Raw genomic sequence first — 17,069 nt, forward strand, 5'->3', positions numbered from 1 at the left:
CCAGCTACCTCCCCCAGCCTCAGGCCCTGAATGCTATAATCACTGGGGCAAAGCCCCATATTTCCACCCTGAGAAACTTTTATTTTGATCCAGGACCATCATTCCCATTCCCAACACTTCGCACAGCAGAGAATGGCCGTCAGCAGTCCAGGTGCCCATGTGGGGCAACAGGCAGGCAGGGGTGCAGCACTCACACCTGGGTCCACTCAGCAGGGGGGTCCCGGGGCCCTTTAGGCCTTCCAATGCGCAGGTTGAAGCCTGGAAGAAGGGCACCGTGGGTTTCGTGGAGAAGCTGAGGTGTGGACATGTGTGGAAGGTCATCCTCAAGCCTTCAGGCCCTTGTGATTTACTGCAGCCACATCCACAGGACTCGGAGAGTGGGAGCCCCATGCCACTATCGCTAAACCCCCAACACCTGGTTTTCAGTCCAAGCTGCGGTATCCCAGCAACCCAGGCTTTGACTTACCTAGCCCACCGGTCTGAGCTCCATCCACCACGTCCTCGTAGGCGTCAGGCCCAGCGGGGCTTTGGTCAGCCAGAACTGTGGGCAGAAAACCACCCCCCACCCCCACGGATCGATTCAGGCAGCCCCATGGAGCTCTGGAACCCACCCACCCAGAGCCTCATCCTCCAAGCTCCCAGGGGTTGGGGGGGGGGGGGGGGCCTGGGGGCCGGCGCGGTAGGGGCGGGGCCAAAGGCCACCTCCGTCCGGACGAGCTGGTGTCGCCAGAGAAACGGACCCAGACTTAGGGCCACGGCTAGGCCTGGGGCACTTCCGGCCGAGCCGGGGCGGGCAACAGTCCCAGAGGCGGGGCCGGAGAGGCACCGACGTCAGCCTTGGCCGTGACCAGGCCGGCCTTAGGGGCGGGGGTCCTCGAGGCCGCGGGGCCCTCCACACCGGCCACACGCCGTCCGGCGCAGGAGCAGGCGGGCGCCGGCCCTCCCAGCCCACACCCCGGCGGCCCGGACTCACCGCGCCCGGGCGGCGCTCCCTGCGCCTCCTCTGCGCGCGCCTGCGGCCGCCGGGCGCGCGGCAGCACCTGGCTGTAGAGCGGCGCCTCCTCCGCGCCGCGCCCCCGCGCCCCCGCCTCGGGCCCCGGGGGCGCCCTGCGCTTCTGCACCACCGCGTACGTGTCCGTGTCGGCCATAGCGGGAGCCGGGGACCCGGGCGCCGAGATGCTCCTGCGGGCGGGGCGGGCAGGCGGGCGGGGAGGAAGTGAAGACGCCGAGCTCGAGGAAGGAGGGGGTGGGGAGCGCTCGCGGCGCGCAAACCGCCCGCTTCCTTCCCGCCCGAGGCTGCTGGCGGGTCGGGAGAGGGGGAGCGGGCGGGTTTCCGAGGCGAGAGGGAGGGGCCTCTGGGTGAGGGGCGTCTCGCTGTGCGTCCGGAGGGCCCGGCTAGTTAGGTGGATGGAGGGAAGGGGCCAGCCTGGCGGGTGGAGGGCGCAGCGTATTGATATTGCGGGGTGGTCCTGTCGTGCAGATGTTTGAATAAAGGAATGAGGAAGTGGCTTGTAAAGGGGAGGGAGGGACGGCCTCAAGATGAAGAGCTAGTCTTAAAGAGGAGGGGTGACATCTCTGCTGCAAAGGAAGGTTGGGTCTGTGCCCCCAGCACCCGACACGACGCCTGACAAGTGGGCTGCATCAAGAAATATTTGCTAAGTTAATGACCGGGGAAGCAAGGAAACGGCCTTAGAAGCAGAGGCAATGAGATCTCTGGGATCAAAGTGTCGTCTTGGGGCAGGTTCCCAGAGTGCAGGCAAAGAGCGAGCCAGTGAATGTTTGGTAAATTGAACAGCAAGGAAGGGGCCGGTGTTGAAAGGGTGAGGAAAGGGTTACCTTGGGCATGAGAAATTGGAAAGGGAAGAATGAGGAGATAGGGCTGGGTGCCTGAGGACCTCACCAGGCTAATGGCGTGTGGTGGGAAGGATCCGGAAGGAAAGGGCGTCGGCATAGAGTGGGGTACAATTCTGGGGAAGGACAGGAGGGGAAGGCTGTGAGGCGTGGAGGAAAGTTGCCAGACCCCTGATGCAAGTCACCATGGACTCTGGGGGGTAAGCTGAGGCGGAGTCTGATAAGGTCACAAGGAGGAGAACAAAGGTAGTTATCATAGTCAGTCCCTGCTCCCAGAGGGAGTCCAGGGGCTAGATGCTGAGTGATGGTGTCCACAGACCTCTGCTCTGGTCCTAGTCTCTGAGGGTGTTTGATGGTGGACAGGAAGACAGTAGGCAGGAGGCCTTGGTACCTCCCTGAAGTTCTGGTAAAGGGGGCTGGAGGTTTGGAGTGCTGAGAAGAACTTCTGAACCACCAGGTTCCTATTCCTGTACTCCTCCTCGTGGGGGAAGAAGAATCATCAAAAAGGGAAGACAAGAGGAAGAGGCATGTGTCCTTGAATTGAGGAGACTAAGGCTCTCACCTTTGTCTGCACAGCTACAGGCCGCTGCTTTCTCATCTCCAAGACCATGCCAAAGAGGCTGCAGTTAGGTGGGATCATGTGGGGCGGAGAAAGAGGACACATGAGCAGGACCTGGTGGCCATGGGGCCTGCACTGCACCCAAGCACACATGCCCTATTCATACCTGGGTCAAGAGCACCTGTTTAATCCACAGTGCACGGGACACCTGTTCACCCACAACCTGCACTGACAAGCAAGAATAAGAGTAAGCTGGGTCAGGACCTGCCCACAACCCCTCTTGTATAAGGCATTTGGGGTTTTCAGTGAGGGTCCTAACTGGGGATCCCCTGCAGCACATTTTGATTCTCAGAATCCCCCAATTACAATTTAAAAGAAAACGCTTTTTAATTGTTTACATTTGTTGAGCATCAACTGTGTGCTTACTCCCCAGCAGGCAGTCGGTGCCCAATAAATGCTAAATTTCAGTTGATGTGGTGTGAGCAGTGTAGCCTCAGGTTTCTCAAGAGGCACTCAGTGCTGATGCATAGGGGCACTTGTACCCCAATGTTTATAGCAGCACTTTCAACAATAACCAAATTATGGAAAGAACTTAAATGTCCATCACCTGACGAATGGATAAAGAAGTTGTGGTTTATATATACAATGGGATCCAACTTGGTAATGAGAAAGAATGAAATATGGCCTTTGGTAGCAACATGGATGGAACTGGAGAGTGTTATGCTCTCTGTGAAATAAGTCATACAGAGAAAGACAGATACCATATGTTTTCACTGTTATGTGGATCCTGAGAAACTTAACAGAAGACCATGGGGGAGGGGAAGGGGGGGGAGTTAGAGAGGGAGGGAGCCAAACCATAAGAGACTCTTAAAAACTGAGAATAAACTGAGGGTTGATGGCTGGTGGGAGGGAGGGGAAAGTGGGTGATGGGCATTGGGGGGGCACCTGTTGGGATGAGCACTGGGTATTGTATGGAAACCAATTTGACAATAAATGTTGTATTAAAAAAAAAAAAAAAGAGGCACTCAAACTGCAAGACTGGCTCCAAGTTCTGCACTGGCCTCCCTGCCTCCCTCCCCCACTCCCAATCACCTCTGTCTCACCAGACTCCCATAAAACCCATTTCTTGAACCTGCAGTGGACACAGAGGGGCCTGGGGCCGTATCCCTGGAGGTGATGGGCTTCCTTCGCCATGGTGAGCACATGTTCAGGATTGCTAGTGACTCCTCTGTCTGGCCAGGACATATATTGCAGCTGGTACACAGATCAGCATTCTTGAAACACAGGAAAAGAGGGACAAATAATTAAAAAAAAAAACATTTATGAGTACCTACTACACGTCAGGCTCAATTCTAAACATCTTTCATTTAAATCCAACAGATAATAACTGAGAAGATAAGTACTATTGCTAATGCCCATTTGACAGATGAGAAAATGGAGACAAGAAAACAGCTCTCCCCATATGGGAGCCTCCTCCTCCCTTTTCAGTACCTTCTGAAAGGTGACCTAAAGTGCCCTGAGTATGATGTCTGTGTTCAGCCATCTCTCCCTTGTCTGAGGATGTGGGGCAGGTGGGAAGAGAAGGGAGAACAAAGACTACAGGTGCCAAAAGACATTTACAGAAAACAAAACATTTCTGATTAAAAATCAAAGTCAAACAACATTATTTTTAAAAGGCATTCAGCTCAAACATCCCCCATGGCTTTCCTGAAGGAAACATTTGATGGAGGAGGGAAAGAAGAAATATGATTAAACAACCCAGAAAGCTCATTTATAGTGAAAAAAAGAGATTTCTTTTGTTCTACAAGAGTTTTATTGCACTTCTCATGTACCAACTGTATGTATGACTTGAGGTGACAGATTTTCCTGACTTTTGAAATGTTAAGGGAAATAAGGATTTTAAGAACTTAACAAGGCACATTTGTATAACAGAGATGATCATGCTCATAGTTAAAATGCAAAATGAATGCATGTATTGAGTTCTGACTATTTGCATACTAATAAGTGTGAGGGGGCTGTGGGAAAACTGTTCATCCTTTCAGGCTCAGCCCAAAAGCCTTCCATCCTGAGAATCTTCTGTGAAACCTCCCTAACATTCAAGACTCCACAAAACACTGTTCCCACCTCTGCTCCAGCTTACCAGCACGATGCAGAATAGTCCAATCTGTAGTGGTTCCTGTTCTTGGTCCCAGTAACGCTCACACTTTTTCTTCAAAAAGGTAAGGGAGAAAGGGCAAGGAATGAAGAGGGGCAGTTTGCTTTAGAGTTCTAGCTCATTACGTCCACACTCCCACAGGACACCTCAGGCATTGCTGCTGGAAGCACAGACAGCTGCAGCTATAGTGCAGGCCAGCTGGCAGAGCCTTGTCAGATTAAACACACACAGACATAGTGGTGACTTGAGCTTCTGACTATGCAGGAGGAAGACAGGCCAGAATATTCTCATACTGTAAGCAACTAAAAAACTGGATATGTTTTTTATGAGCCGCTATTTTCAGACATTGGACCACAGGCATTGCAGGATTGTGATCACTGAACAAAGGGAAACACATGGGTTAAATCTTATGACTACTCCAGCTTACTCCCTAGAGGCAGTCACCAGGCTGCAGGACATGGGGAGTCCAGAGATCCCACCGAGTTGAGGAGCCAGAGATTATGGCTAAGGGAGGAGAAGGCAGCTAGAATTTGAAGGGCAGAGTCCTGGAAAGAACAGAGATATGCAAACAAAAGTAAACAAACAAACCTCCAGAAGTCTGCATATGGTCCCCTTGACTATTTTTAGCTGAGTAATAATCTGAGCAAATATGTCATGAAACTAGGCAAGAATAACTTCCCAAGAAAGGAGAATAACTGGGGACCTATACGATGAACATTCCCTGCAATGTTCATAATGGGACAGAAATAATTTACATTCCTTCCAGCCTGAGTGGAGAGACCTGACTGACCATAAGGGCATTCAGTAGGGAACCAAAAAAAGACCACACTTTAGGAGTAGAGTGAAATTAGTTCCAGAATAAAGGCCACTCTAGACCTGCCCTACAAAAGCTTAAAAACAAACCTTAAAATGATCAAACATCAAAAAGTAACTACCCTCCAGAAAAAGTCCAACACTCTTTAAAGGAAGACAATAAAATCCAACAGTGACCTGTGTAAAATTAAAAATGTCAAGCGTCCGATAAAAGTTTACTAGACACACTAACAAACGACAAAATCCTTAACCAGGAGAAAAGTCAGTGAAGACAAGATCCGGTAGGGATGAGGAAAGAATAGACCTTTAAACAGTTTTTAAAAACATTTTAATTATACTTGAAGATGAAAAGGCAAACGTGAACATGATGAAAGTGAAACAAAAGGTATAAAGAAGACCTAAATGGAACTTCTAGAGAGGAAAAATAAAATACATAAAATAAAAAAATTCACTGTCTAATAGTAGATTAGACATAGAAGAAACGGTTAAAAAAAGACCATGACGACATAGCAATAGAAACTATTTAAAGTGGAAAAAAGAAAAAAAAAATGACTGGGGATAAAAGGAACATCAGCTAACAAAAAGAAACAAAAGTCAGCCAAACTGGCAAGGAAGAAGTCAAACCTTCACTATTTGCAGATGACATGATACTCCATGTAGAAAGCCTGAAAGCCTCCACCAAAAATATTGCCAGAACTTATTTCAGCAAAATCACAGGATATAAAATCAATGTACAGAAAACTATTGCATTTCTATACACCAATAATGAAGCAGCAGAAAAAGAAATCAAAGAATTGATTCCATTTATAATTGTGCCAAGACCCATAAGATACCTAGAAATAAGCCTAACCAAAGAGGTAAAAGATCTGTACTCTGAAAACTATACAAGGCTTATGAAAGAAATGAAAGAGGACACAAAAAACTGGAAAAACACTCCATGCTCACAGATTGGAACAACAAACATTGTTAAAATGTCTATACCCAAGGAAATCTACATATTTAACGCAATCCCTATCAAAATACCAACAGCATTTTTTCACAGAGCTAGAACAAACAATCCTAAAATTTGTATGGAGCCACACAAGATCCCAAATAGCCAAAACAATACTGAAACAGAAATGCAAAGCTGGAGGCACCATGATTCTGGACTTCAAGCTAAATTACAAAACTATAGTAATCAAGGCAGTATGGTACTGGCACAAAACAGACACAGAGATCAATGGAACAGAATAGAAAACCCAAAAATGGGCCCATAACTATATGGTCAACTAATCTTCAACAAAGCAGGAAAGAATATCCAATGGAAAAATGACAGTCTCTTCAACAAATGGTGTTGGGAAAATGGGACGGCAACATGCAGAAGAATGAAACTGGATCCACAAAAATAAATTCAAAGTGGACGAAAGACCTAAATGTGAGACATGAAACCATCAAAACCATAGAGGAGAATACAGGCAGCAATTTCTTTGACCTCAGTGGGAGCAACTTCTTACCAGACAAATCACTGGAAGTAAGGGAAACTAAAGCAAAAACGGAGTATTAGTGTTTCATCAAGATAAAAAGCTTCTGCACAGCAAAGGAAACACTCAACAAAACTAAAAGGCAGCCTACGGAACGGGAGAAGTTATTTGCAAATGACATATCTGATAAAGGGTTAGTATCCAAAATCTACAAAGAACTTATCAAACTCAGCACCCAAAAAACAAATAATCCAGCTAAAAAATGGGCAGAAGGAATGAATAGACATTTTTCCAAAGAAGACATCCAGATGGCTAACAGACACATGAAAAGATGCTCAACATCACTCATCATCAGGGAAATACAAATCAAAACCACGATGAGATGCCACCTCACACCTGTCAGAATGGCTAAAGCTAACAGCATGGGAAACAACAGATGTTGGTGAGGATGTGGAGAAAGAGGAACCCTCTTGTACTGTTGGTAGGGACACAAACTGGTGCAGCCACTCTGGAGAACAGGATGGAGGTTCCTCAAAAAGTTAAAAATAGAACTACCCTATGACCCAGCAATTACACCAGTAGGTATTTACCCAAAGGATACAAAAATACATATTCAAGGGGGTACATGCACCCCGATATTTATAGCAGCATTGTCAACAGTAACCAAACTATGGAGAGAGCCCAAATGTCCATCGACTGATGAATGGATAAAGAAGATGGGGTATATGCATAAAATGGAATATTATTTGGCCATCAAAAAGAATGAAATCTTGTCATTTGCAATGATATGGATGGAGCTACAGTGTATTATGCTAAGTGAAATAAGTCAGACAAAGACAAATATCATATGATTTCACTCATGTGTGGAATTTAAGAAACAAAACAGATGAACATAGGGGAAGGGGGGAAAAGAGAGAGGGAAGAAAACCATAAGAGATTCTTAACTATAGAGAACAAACTCAGGATTGATGGAGGGAGGTGGGTGGGGAGATGGGCTAAACGGGTGATGGGTATTAAGGAGGGTACTTGTTATGATGAGCACTGTGTGTTATATGTAAGTGACGAATCACTAAATTAACTCCTGAAACCAATATTACACTATATGTTAACTAACTAGAATTTAAATTAAAATTTAAAGAAAAGAAAAAGAAATGTCTGTTTATGCCTTCTGTCAATTTTTTAATTGGATTATTTGTTTTTTGGCTGTTGACTTGCATCAGTTCTCTATATATTTTGGATACTAACTCTTTATTGGATATGCCATTTGCAAATATCTTCTCCCATTCAGTGTAGGTTGCCCTTTAGTTTTGTTGTTGTTTCCTTTGCTGTACAGAAGGTTTTAATTTTGCCACAGCAATCAGAAAGAAAAGGAAATAAAAGGCACCCAAGTTGGTAAGAAAGAAGTCGAACTTTCACTATTAGCAGATGACATGATACCCTATGATCCAGTAATCGCAGTACTTGGTATTTGAGAATATGAAAGAATATGAAAACATTAATTCAAAATGATATATGCACCCCTGTGTTTATTACAGCATTATTTACAATAGCCAAGTTATGGAAGCAGCCCAAGTGTCCATCAATAGATGAATAGATAAGGAAGATATTCAGCCACAGAAAAGAATGAAATTTTGCTATTTGCAACAACATGGATGGATCTAGAGGGTACAGTGCTAAGCGAAGTAAGTCAGTCAGAGAAAGACAAATACCACATGATTTCAGTCACACGTGGAACTTAAGAAACAAAACAAATGAACAAAGAAAAAAAAGAAACCATAAAACAGACTCAAATATAGAGAACAAACTGATGATTACCAGAGGGGAGGTGGGGAAGGGGGAATGGGTAAAATGGGTAAAAGGGATTAAGAGTATGCTTATCTTGATGACCACTGAGTAACGTATAGAATTTTTGCATCACTATGTTGTACACTGTAACTAACACTGTATGCTAACTACACTGGAGTTAAAATAAAAAATTAAAAAATTAAGTGAAAGATAATCTAAAGCAAAAATAATAGCAGTGTATGGTAGAGCATTTCGTATTGAGAATTAAAACCTACGGCAACAATAACGTGCAGCATGGAACGGGAAAATTGAAATATGCTAAAGTTCTATATTTTAAATGAAATGGTATAATATTATTTGCTGTGATAAATTAGACCTAACTTGTAAACTCCAAAGCCACCACTGAGTACATAATACAAAGAGGTATAGCTAATAAGTCAATAATGACTATGAAATGAATTCATAAAAATTCTCAGTCTGAAAGAAGACAGAGAAGAAGAATGAAGGGACAAAGAACAGATGGAACAAATAGAAAACAGAAAGATGGTAGGTTTAAATTCAACATTACTGATAATTATATTAACAACTAAATATTCCAATTAAAGGCAGAAATTGTCAGACTGAATACTAAAGTAAGTGCCTACAATATGCCACCTACATGACACTTTAAAAATAATGATGGGGGTGCCTGGGTGGCTCAGTCTATTAAGCATCTGACTCTTGATATTGGCTCAGGTCATGATCTCACGTTTAGTGAGATCAAGTCCACAGTGGGGCTCTGCGCTGAGAACTCAGGGCCTGCTTGGGATTCTCTTTCTCTCTCTTTCTGCCCCTCCCCCATGCACGCGCGCGCGCACACACTCTCTCTCTCTCTCTCTCAAAATAAATAAATAAACTCAAAAAAATAAAAATGAGGATGAACATAGATTTTTTTAAAAAGTAAAAGAATGGAAAAAGATATGCACACCTGAGTAACTTAAATGGCTGTATTAATATCAAAGTACACTTCAGAAAAAGGAATATTACCAGAGATAAAAAGAGACCTTACATATTGGAAAAGGGATTGATTCATCAGGAAGACATAATCCTAACTGTATATGTACTCAATTACAGATTTTTAAAATAACTGAAGCAGAAACTGACAGAACTGAAAAGACAAACCAGATAATTTTAAAATTAGAAAATTTCAATATTATTTCAGCAAATAATAAGGCAAGTAGACCCCCTCCGAAAAGGCCATACAAAACATAAGACTTAAATAACATTATACTAATTGTCAATTATAGAACAGCTGGAGACGTCGCTCCTCTCTCAGCGATTGATAGAACATTTAGAGAAAAGTAATCAGTTAAGATTTATAAAATACAATAAAGATACACAAATATTAAAATGTCTTTCAACAAAGACACAGTAAATTTGACTGACTTGATATTTATAGATCATTCCGCCCAACAAAAGCAGAACACACCTTCTTTCTGAGTGCCAGAGTATTTACCAATATAGACCATATTCATAGCCATAAAACAAGTTTCAGTACATTTAGAAAGATTGAAATCATATAAAGCTGTTCCTTGACCACAGTGGAATTAACTAAAAATAACAGGAAGATATATGGGAAAATCCTCAAATATTTGGAAACTAAGAACAACTGTGGTAAAATACCACGAGTCAAAGAAGAAATCACAAGGGAAATTAGAAAATATTTTGAACTAATTGGAGAAGACACAACTTATCACGTTTGGGAGATGTAGCTAAAGCTTAAAGAAAAGTGAATAACACTAAATGCTTATACATAAAAAAAAGAAAAATTTCAAATCAATGATGTAAATTTAAGAAATTAGGAAAATAAGAGCAAGTTAAACCTAAATAACCTTTAGGAAGGAAAAATGAAGACGAGAAGATATTAATGAAATAGGAAATGAAAAAAATAAAGAAAATGAGTAAAACCCAAAGCTGCTTCTTTGAAAAAAAATTAATACAGCTGATAAACCTCTGGCCCAGAGATGGCTAACATTTCCTATAAAGGCCCAGATAATACATAACTACTTTACACTTTGTGAGCCATTCAATCTACCCATCTCGAAACTACTGAAATCTGCCATTGTAGTATGAAAGCAGGTACACATGATATATAAACATATGAGTGTGGCTATATTCTAACACATTTTATTTACAAGAAAAAAAAGAAAAAGGCTGCAAGACAGACCTACTACAACAGCTAAAGTTTGCTCATCTTCACTCTAGCCAGACTGACTTAAGGAGTGGCAGACACCGACCACAAATTACCAAAGTCAGGAATGAAAAATGGACGTCACTACAGATTGTGCATACTCCATGATCAGCCATTCGCCCGCGGCAGTACTTACCCACCCCACAACCCTGTCCATGCAGGCCAGAATGCAGAATCATGTGCCTTCGATGCTGATATATGTTTACTGAGGAACTAATTTATGCTAACAGGCAAAATAAAGATCCCTGCCCTCCTGGACTTTCCTTCTTATCAGGAAGATGGAGAATAAACATTGTGTAGATTACCTTGTATGCTAGAAGTGGGAAGAACTGTGAGGCAAAAAGGAAAATAGGACAGGGAAGGAGAGTGGGAGTTCTGGGAGTTTTAAATGATGTAAGATCCAGGAAGGTCTCATGGAGGAAGTAGCCTTGAATGTTCCAGGCAGAGGGAACAGCCAAGGCACAGGCTCTGAGGCAGAGCCATCCCTGACACATCTGAGGAACAGCAAAGGCCAAACTGGCTAGAGCAGAGTGAAGGAAGGAGAGGCAAAAAGACATCAGAGCTGTACCAGGGAAGCCAGAGTATAGGACCTGATGGTCTATGGTGCAGATTTGGGGTGGGAAGCCCAGCAGTAGAGGGGTTGTGAACACTGCAGGGATAAGCACCATGAATAAGACGAAAGACAGCAACAAAAAAATTAAAGAGCAATAGTGGAGTCACTCCAAGAACTGGGCCTTTCAGTACTAGCATTAGGGAGGTGCTAGCAAGATTTCTCTCACCTTCTCCCTGCACAAGGAAATGCATCCTAGAGAGCTGAGAACACCTACCTGCCCATTCTCCATTTCTCGACATGCCTTTAGGATCACGGAGACACGAAAGATAAGGGGAGAGAGGAATGATTTGGGGACAGGAAAAACAAGGCCAAGGGAGGACTCAGAATGTTAGCTCCCCCCGCCCCCCCAAAGCTAACCTTGAACCCAAACTCCCAGACCAGGCGCCAGAAGTCTAGCAAGGGGTGAGGCAGGGGTCCCTGTGTGGTAATATAGGCCCGGCTTCCGTCTGCTCCCTGATAAAGGCTAAGCTCACCACCCAGATCCTGTTGTCACCCCCACCATGTCCACCCTGTCCCTGACTCCCAGCCTGACTTGGATGAAGTTGCCATTGATGTAGTGGCCGTGTCCCTCCTCCTGGAGCAGGGACAGGACCACTGGTGCCTGATCATCTGCCAGTGGGAGAGATGAGAAAAGGCACCAAGCCCCTGACAGCCTCCTGGACGAAAGCCAGCAGGGATGTTGCACACGTAGCAGGGGTCCACCTAGGTACACTCATGAGCTGCTCAGGAGAAAGGCAGCCACGGGAGTGCCTGGGTGATTCAGTTCATTATGCCTCCCGCTCTTGGTTTCAGCTCAGGTCATGGTCTCAGAGTTGGTGAATTCCAGTGGAGGCTGGAGTGGGGCTCCCACAGGTGGCAGCATGGAGCCTGCTTGGGATTTTCTCTCTCTCCCTCTCTCTCTCTCTCTCTGCCTCTCCCCTGCTCACACTGTCTCTCTCAAAATAAATAAAAATAAACTTAAAAGAACAAAAGAAAGAAAGGCAGCCACTGCAAGGATTAGCAAGGACCTGGGAGGGAGTGCTCTGGGAGCAAACTGGGGTGGACTGGACTGTGCTGCGGTGAGGGGTGGGTGCAGAGCCCCATCTACTCCTGAAAGCCCCCGACTTACATGGAAGCACATCTTTGTGGTGGTTTTTCCTCACATTCCCTGGCCGACTGCCAGCCTGGGTGGAGTGCACAGGCTCAGTCTTCCATGTGGCTAAGCAGGCCTGGATGTCCTGGTTGGGAGGCACACCAAGCAGACCAGGGGAGGGAGAAGGAAAAGAGGAACCAGATCAAAGTCCTAGGGCACAGAGTGGCTTGTAGGGACACAAAGCATGTGGCCTGTGAGAGGCGAATGCAGACTTTTCCGGAAAGCATGGTGCAGGGCTAATGGTAGTGGCCACGCGCCTTCTCTGTGCCAACGGCATTGAGTCATCGCCAGGTCTTCCCCAAGTGGATACGTAGGTACCCACCGCGTAGGTAAGAAAGCTGAGGCACCACCACATGGTTGAGTGACTTGGCAAAAGTCCCCTCCCCCCCCCCCCACCCCAGGAAGCGGCACAGTGAGGGCGGCATTCAGACCTCTCTGCATCTACCCTATACATCCAATTGTATTGTATTGCAAACAATAACTGTAACGTAGCATGTATTTAACAAGCATGATATATGATACATATAACAATATACACTGTATACGAATTATAACGTATAACATTACTTATGTAACAAAATATTACAGATACCTTGTTACTGTTAGATTGTTATTAGTGGCGACTGTATTACTATCCTCCTCAGCTACTCATAATCAGAAGATGATAAGTAACACCTACCAAATGCCTACGATGCTGCATTACCGTTCCCTACGCACGGCTTGCACCTCCCCCCTGTAACGTTGAGAGTGTTTATAACTAGTGACAAAGACGCCTACAAAGTGAGCGCTCAAGATGTGCTAGGCGCTCTTTTAACCTACACCAGTTCCTCACGCCCCTTTAGTCGGCAAGGGCCGCATTTCACCCGAGGAGAAACCAACGCCAGAGGGGCCACGTGAAGCACCCGAGGCCACAGCGTCTATCAGAGCGCAGCGACCACACCCGCCTCAGCGGGGCCTCTGCGCTCTTCCCCCAGCCGTTTCCTTCCCAGAGAGGCCCTGGTGATCAGCTTCCAGCTTGAGCCTGCGCCTGCCTGCCCTTGCTGCGCCGTCTTCTGCTGCTGCCCAGCCCGGCAGTGGGACGAGGTCACGGGAGCCCGGAGTGTGCGCGGTTCCGGAGCGGGACGCTGTCACGAGAGCCAGGGGCGTGCGCGGTTCAGAAGCGGGACGCTGTGACGAGAGCCAGGAGTGTGGGCGGTTCCGGAGCGGGATGCGGTCGTGGGAGGCAGGGGTGTGCGCGGTTCCGGAGTGGGACGAGGTCTCGGGAGCCAGCGGTGTGCGCGGTTCCGGAGCCGGACGAGGTCATGAGAGCCAGGGGTGTGCGCGGTTCCAGAGTCGGACGCCGTCACGGGAGGAAGGGGTGTGCGCGGTTCCGGAGCGGGACCTGGTCATGAGAGCCAGGGCCGTACGCGGTTCTGGAGCGGGACGAGGTCACGGAAGCCACGGCTGTGCGCGGTTCCGGAGCGAGACGCGGTCAGGAGAGCCAGGGCTGGGATGGGCGCGGTCCAGCCAGGCAGTTAGTGGATTCGCTTTCTGGGGCCCTGCAGGCGGAGGGCGAAGACAGAGACAGGGGAGAGAGTGACAGAGCCGTGCTGGGGAGAGAACAACTTACCTCGAGGCCCGGGAGACAGCCCCGGACGCCGACAGAGGGAGAGACGGAAGGAGGGCAGACCTCCAGACAGTCCAGGACTAGGAGCCGAAGCGCACCGTCTGGCGGTCCGCTCTCGCCCGCTCACGCTGAACTCGCCGGCAAGGGCCACCCCCTCCCGGCAGCCCGCCTCCAGCTGCTCCCGGACGCTTTGCTCCGCGCCACGTCCCACCTGCGGCTCAGACGCCGCGGGCTAGCTACGTCGTGTCGGAGGACTGAGCTCCGAGCCAGTAGCCAGTATCCAGCATGCTGGAGGCGCGGCTGGCGGCGGAGGCCCCGCCTCCGACCTTGCGACCCAATGGAATCGCGCGACAGCCAGCAGGGCGCGCCCCTCGGCCAAGGCGCCGGGAGCTCGCCCTGGTAGCGCCCGCAGGCCCCGGGACCCGTAGCAGCCAGCGCGGCGGGTCGCCTGCGGCTGTGCGGCGGGACTGAGTCCGGCGCCCGCGCCTCGCTTGGTCTGCGCGCGGGGCACGTCGGGTGACACCGCACAATCCCGCGGACGCTTCCTCTTGCTTGGAAGCCCGGGGCCAACCTTCCGAGTGCCCGCGTTCGGTAGATGGCCATTCGTTCTCGCCTGGCCTCCCCCGTCGGGTCTCCCTGAGACATAGACTGGGCTCCGAGCCGGAGTGGTGCTGCAGTTGTGAGTGGACACGGTCGCCGAGATCGAGCTGCCACTCATGCCTCGAGGACCCTGGGTTGGGGGTGTTCTTCGCCCGTGCGCTCTGGCGGGGCCCGAGGTCGCAGGAGGTTGCTGGGGTGGGGGTGGGGGGGATGGGTGACACCTGTGCACCCGTGCTGTGAGAAAGACCTAATGGAAGTGGATGCTTCTGTATCTCCGTATTTCCTGAGGTTCCGTTTTCTGGGTCAGGCTAAGAGGAGCTGGGGAAGCAAACAACCAGTCTTAATTCAAGGCTCTCAACCCGCATAAACCTGCCGGGAAACAGAACTGACCACATAGAAGTGGGTTGCGGGGGGGGAGGGAGGGGAGATGTTCTCAACGCTTTCAAAGAGCTTCTCCGTTTTGCCTCACCTTCAGAAAATAGGCAGGAAAAGGCCAAAGGACAACTTGGTGACCCAGTTCCCCGGGTCACCAAGGGGAGGCTGGAGAAAGCAGAGAGGGGCCTAGGGGTCCCACCTGGGTAGATGGGTTAGCCCACCCTTCACCAAGGTCATGGGAGGAATTTCTGGGGGTGTCACTCGAGGGGGTATCTCAGGAGTCCAGTTTGAGGTCATCAAGCTCTCAAAGGGTAACGGATAGGGTGAGGTCTTTAAGTCATTGAGGGGTTAACAGGGTCATTGGTTCAAGTTGTGGATTTAATTCATTAGGGGATTATTAGAGTGTTGTTTATGTTAGGGATGGGCATACTTTTTTAAAAGTCTTTTTGGTCTTTGGTTTTGCTGGCTCTGGTCTTGTTCTAGCTACCAACTCCACCATGGCAGTGTGAAAGCCATAGGCAACATGTAAAGGAATGAGTGTGTCTATGTGTCAATAAAACTATTTGCGGACACTGAACTTTTAATTTCATGTAGTTTTCATATGTCACAAAACATTCTTGTGTGTGTGTGTGTGTGTGTGTAGCCTCAGGCTGTGGTTTGCTAACCCAGGTTTAAGTGACAGAAGTCAAAGTGGATGATCAGTGGGGATGTTTCATTTATTGAGGGATTACTGTGGACTCAGTATTTATCAGTTTCATCTCTAAGACTTCAAAGATGGTCAGTAGTGATCACTGAGGATGGGCATTGATAGTGAATTAATTGGAAGTCAGTTGAGAGTTCCTTGGGTGTTCATGGGGCATTGTCAGTGGATGTTACTAGCAGTCGTTGGAGGTCAGTGAGACACAGTGAAAGTAGCTGAGGGGCTGTTGGGATTGGGAGTGGTAGTTTAAGTAACTGAGAGGTCAAAAGAGGGAAGGTCACTGAGGGCTCCTACTCAGGGCACAACAGTGAATGCCAACGAAATCACTGAGATTTCCTGGACAGTTATTGGTTTTTAGAGACTCAGGGAAGTGGGACACAGAAGTATCAGGAACTTTGAGAATATATGGATGTTCAATGGAGGGCTCATGGACACTCTTGAATCCCCGAGTACTCATGGATGCTAATGGTAGTTATTAGGCACTAGTGTATACCAGAGTAAACGAGGAAGAGTCACTGTGGGATCATGAAGGGTCTTTTGTGGACCGTGGTGTTAGTGGATATCATTGGAGGTCAAAGGTCACTGGAAACTGGTGGTACCTGAGGAGTAGGTACAACACTGAGGGGTCATTGGGCCATCCATATCATCTATGATGGTGACTGGGAGGCAGGGAGGCTGACCCAGAAGCTGGGGTCTGGCTAGCTGGAGATCTTCCGTCTGACTAGTGACTGAGGGTCTGTTTGTCCAGCGTGTGTGCGGGGGTGTATCTGTCTGTCTACCTGACTTGACAGTTGTCTGTCCATCCAGCTGGCTTGGTGGGGATGTATCTTTTATCCTGCTGAGGGCCTGGCTTTTTCATAGGCTGGAGTCTGTCTTTACCGGCAGAACTTAAGACTGTAGAAGGTAAAGCTGAGGTTTGGCTGGCTAGTTGATTGGGTAGGTGGGTATCTCTCTGCCGGGGTAGTGTCTGTTCGTCCGTTTGTGGGGAAGGTGTCTGTCCTTGAGGGATATTTTCTTTCGGTTGGCTGTGGTCATCTTCCAAATGGCTGGAGCTGGGGGTGTCCATGTGTCTGACCACAGGTCTTTCTGGATGTCTGGCTGGGTGTCTTCCCGTTTGTTCAAGAATATGTCCATTTGTCTGGCTGTCTGTCCCTCTGGAGTCTGTTTGTCTACCTGGGATTTTGTCTATC

At 47.7% G+C, this 17,069-nt stretch overlaps 1 protein-coding gene across 1 annotated transcript; it reads right to left on the reverse strand.

Annotated features, from left to right (window-relative positions):
• Positions 1–60: 60 nt before the first annotated feature.
• PTPN18 (protein tyrosine phosphatase non-receptor type 18) lies at positions 61–14,807 on the reverse strand. Its single transcript, XM_058699702.1, is given in 14 exon segments — positions 61–258; positions 467–541; positions 974–1,547; positions 2,171–2,329; positions 2,414–2,524; positions 2,605–2,638; positions 3,543–3,678; positions 3,895–3,964; positions 4,551–4,619; positions 11,681–11,727; positions 11,832–11,919; positions 11,999–12,075; positions 12,575–12,738; positions 14,416–14,807. Coding segments are annotated over 14 exon segments (2,064 nt in total). The 3' UTR covers positions 61–190.
• Between the last annotated feature and the right edge of the window lie 2,262 nt (positions 14,808–17,069).

The sequence above is a fragment of the Neofelis nebulosa genome, chromosome 1, assembly GCF_028018385.1.
Source record: "Neofelis nebulosa isolate mNeoNeb1 chromosome 1, mNeoNeb1.pri, whole genome shotgun sequence".
In the NCBI taxonomy this organism is placed as follows: domain Eukaryota; kingdom Metazoa; phylum Chordata; class Mammalia; order Carnivora; family Felidae; genus Neofelis; species Neofelis nebulosa.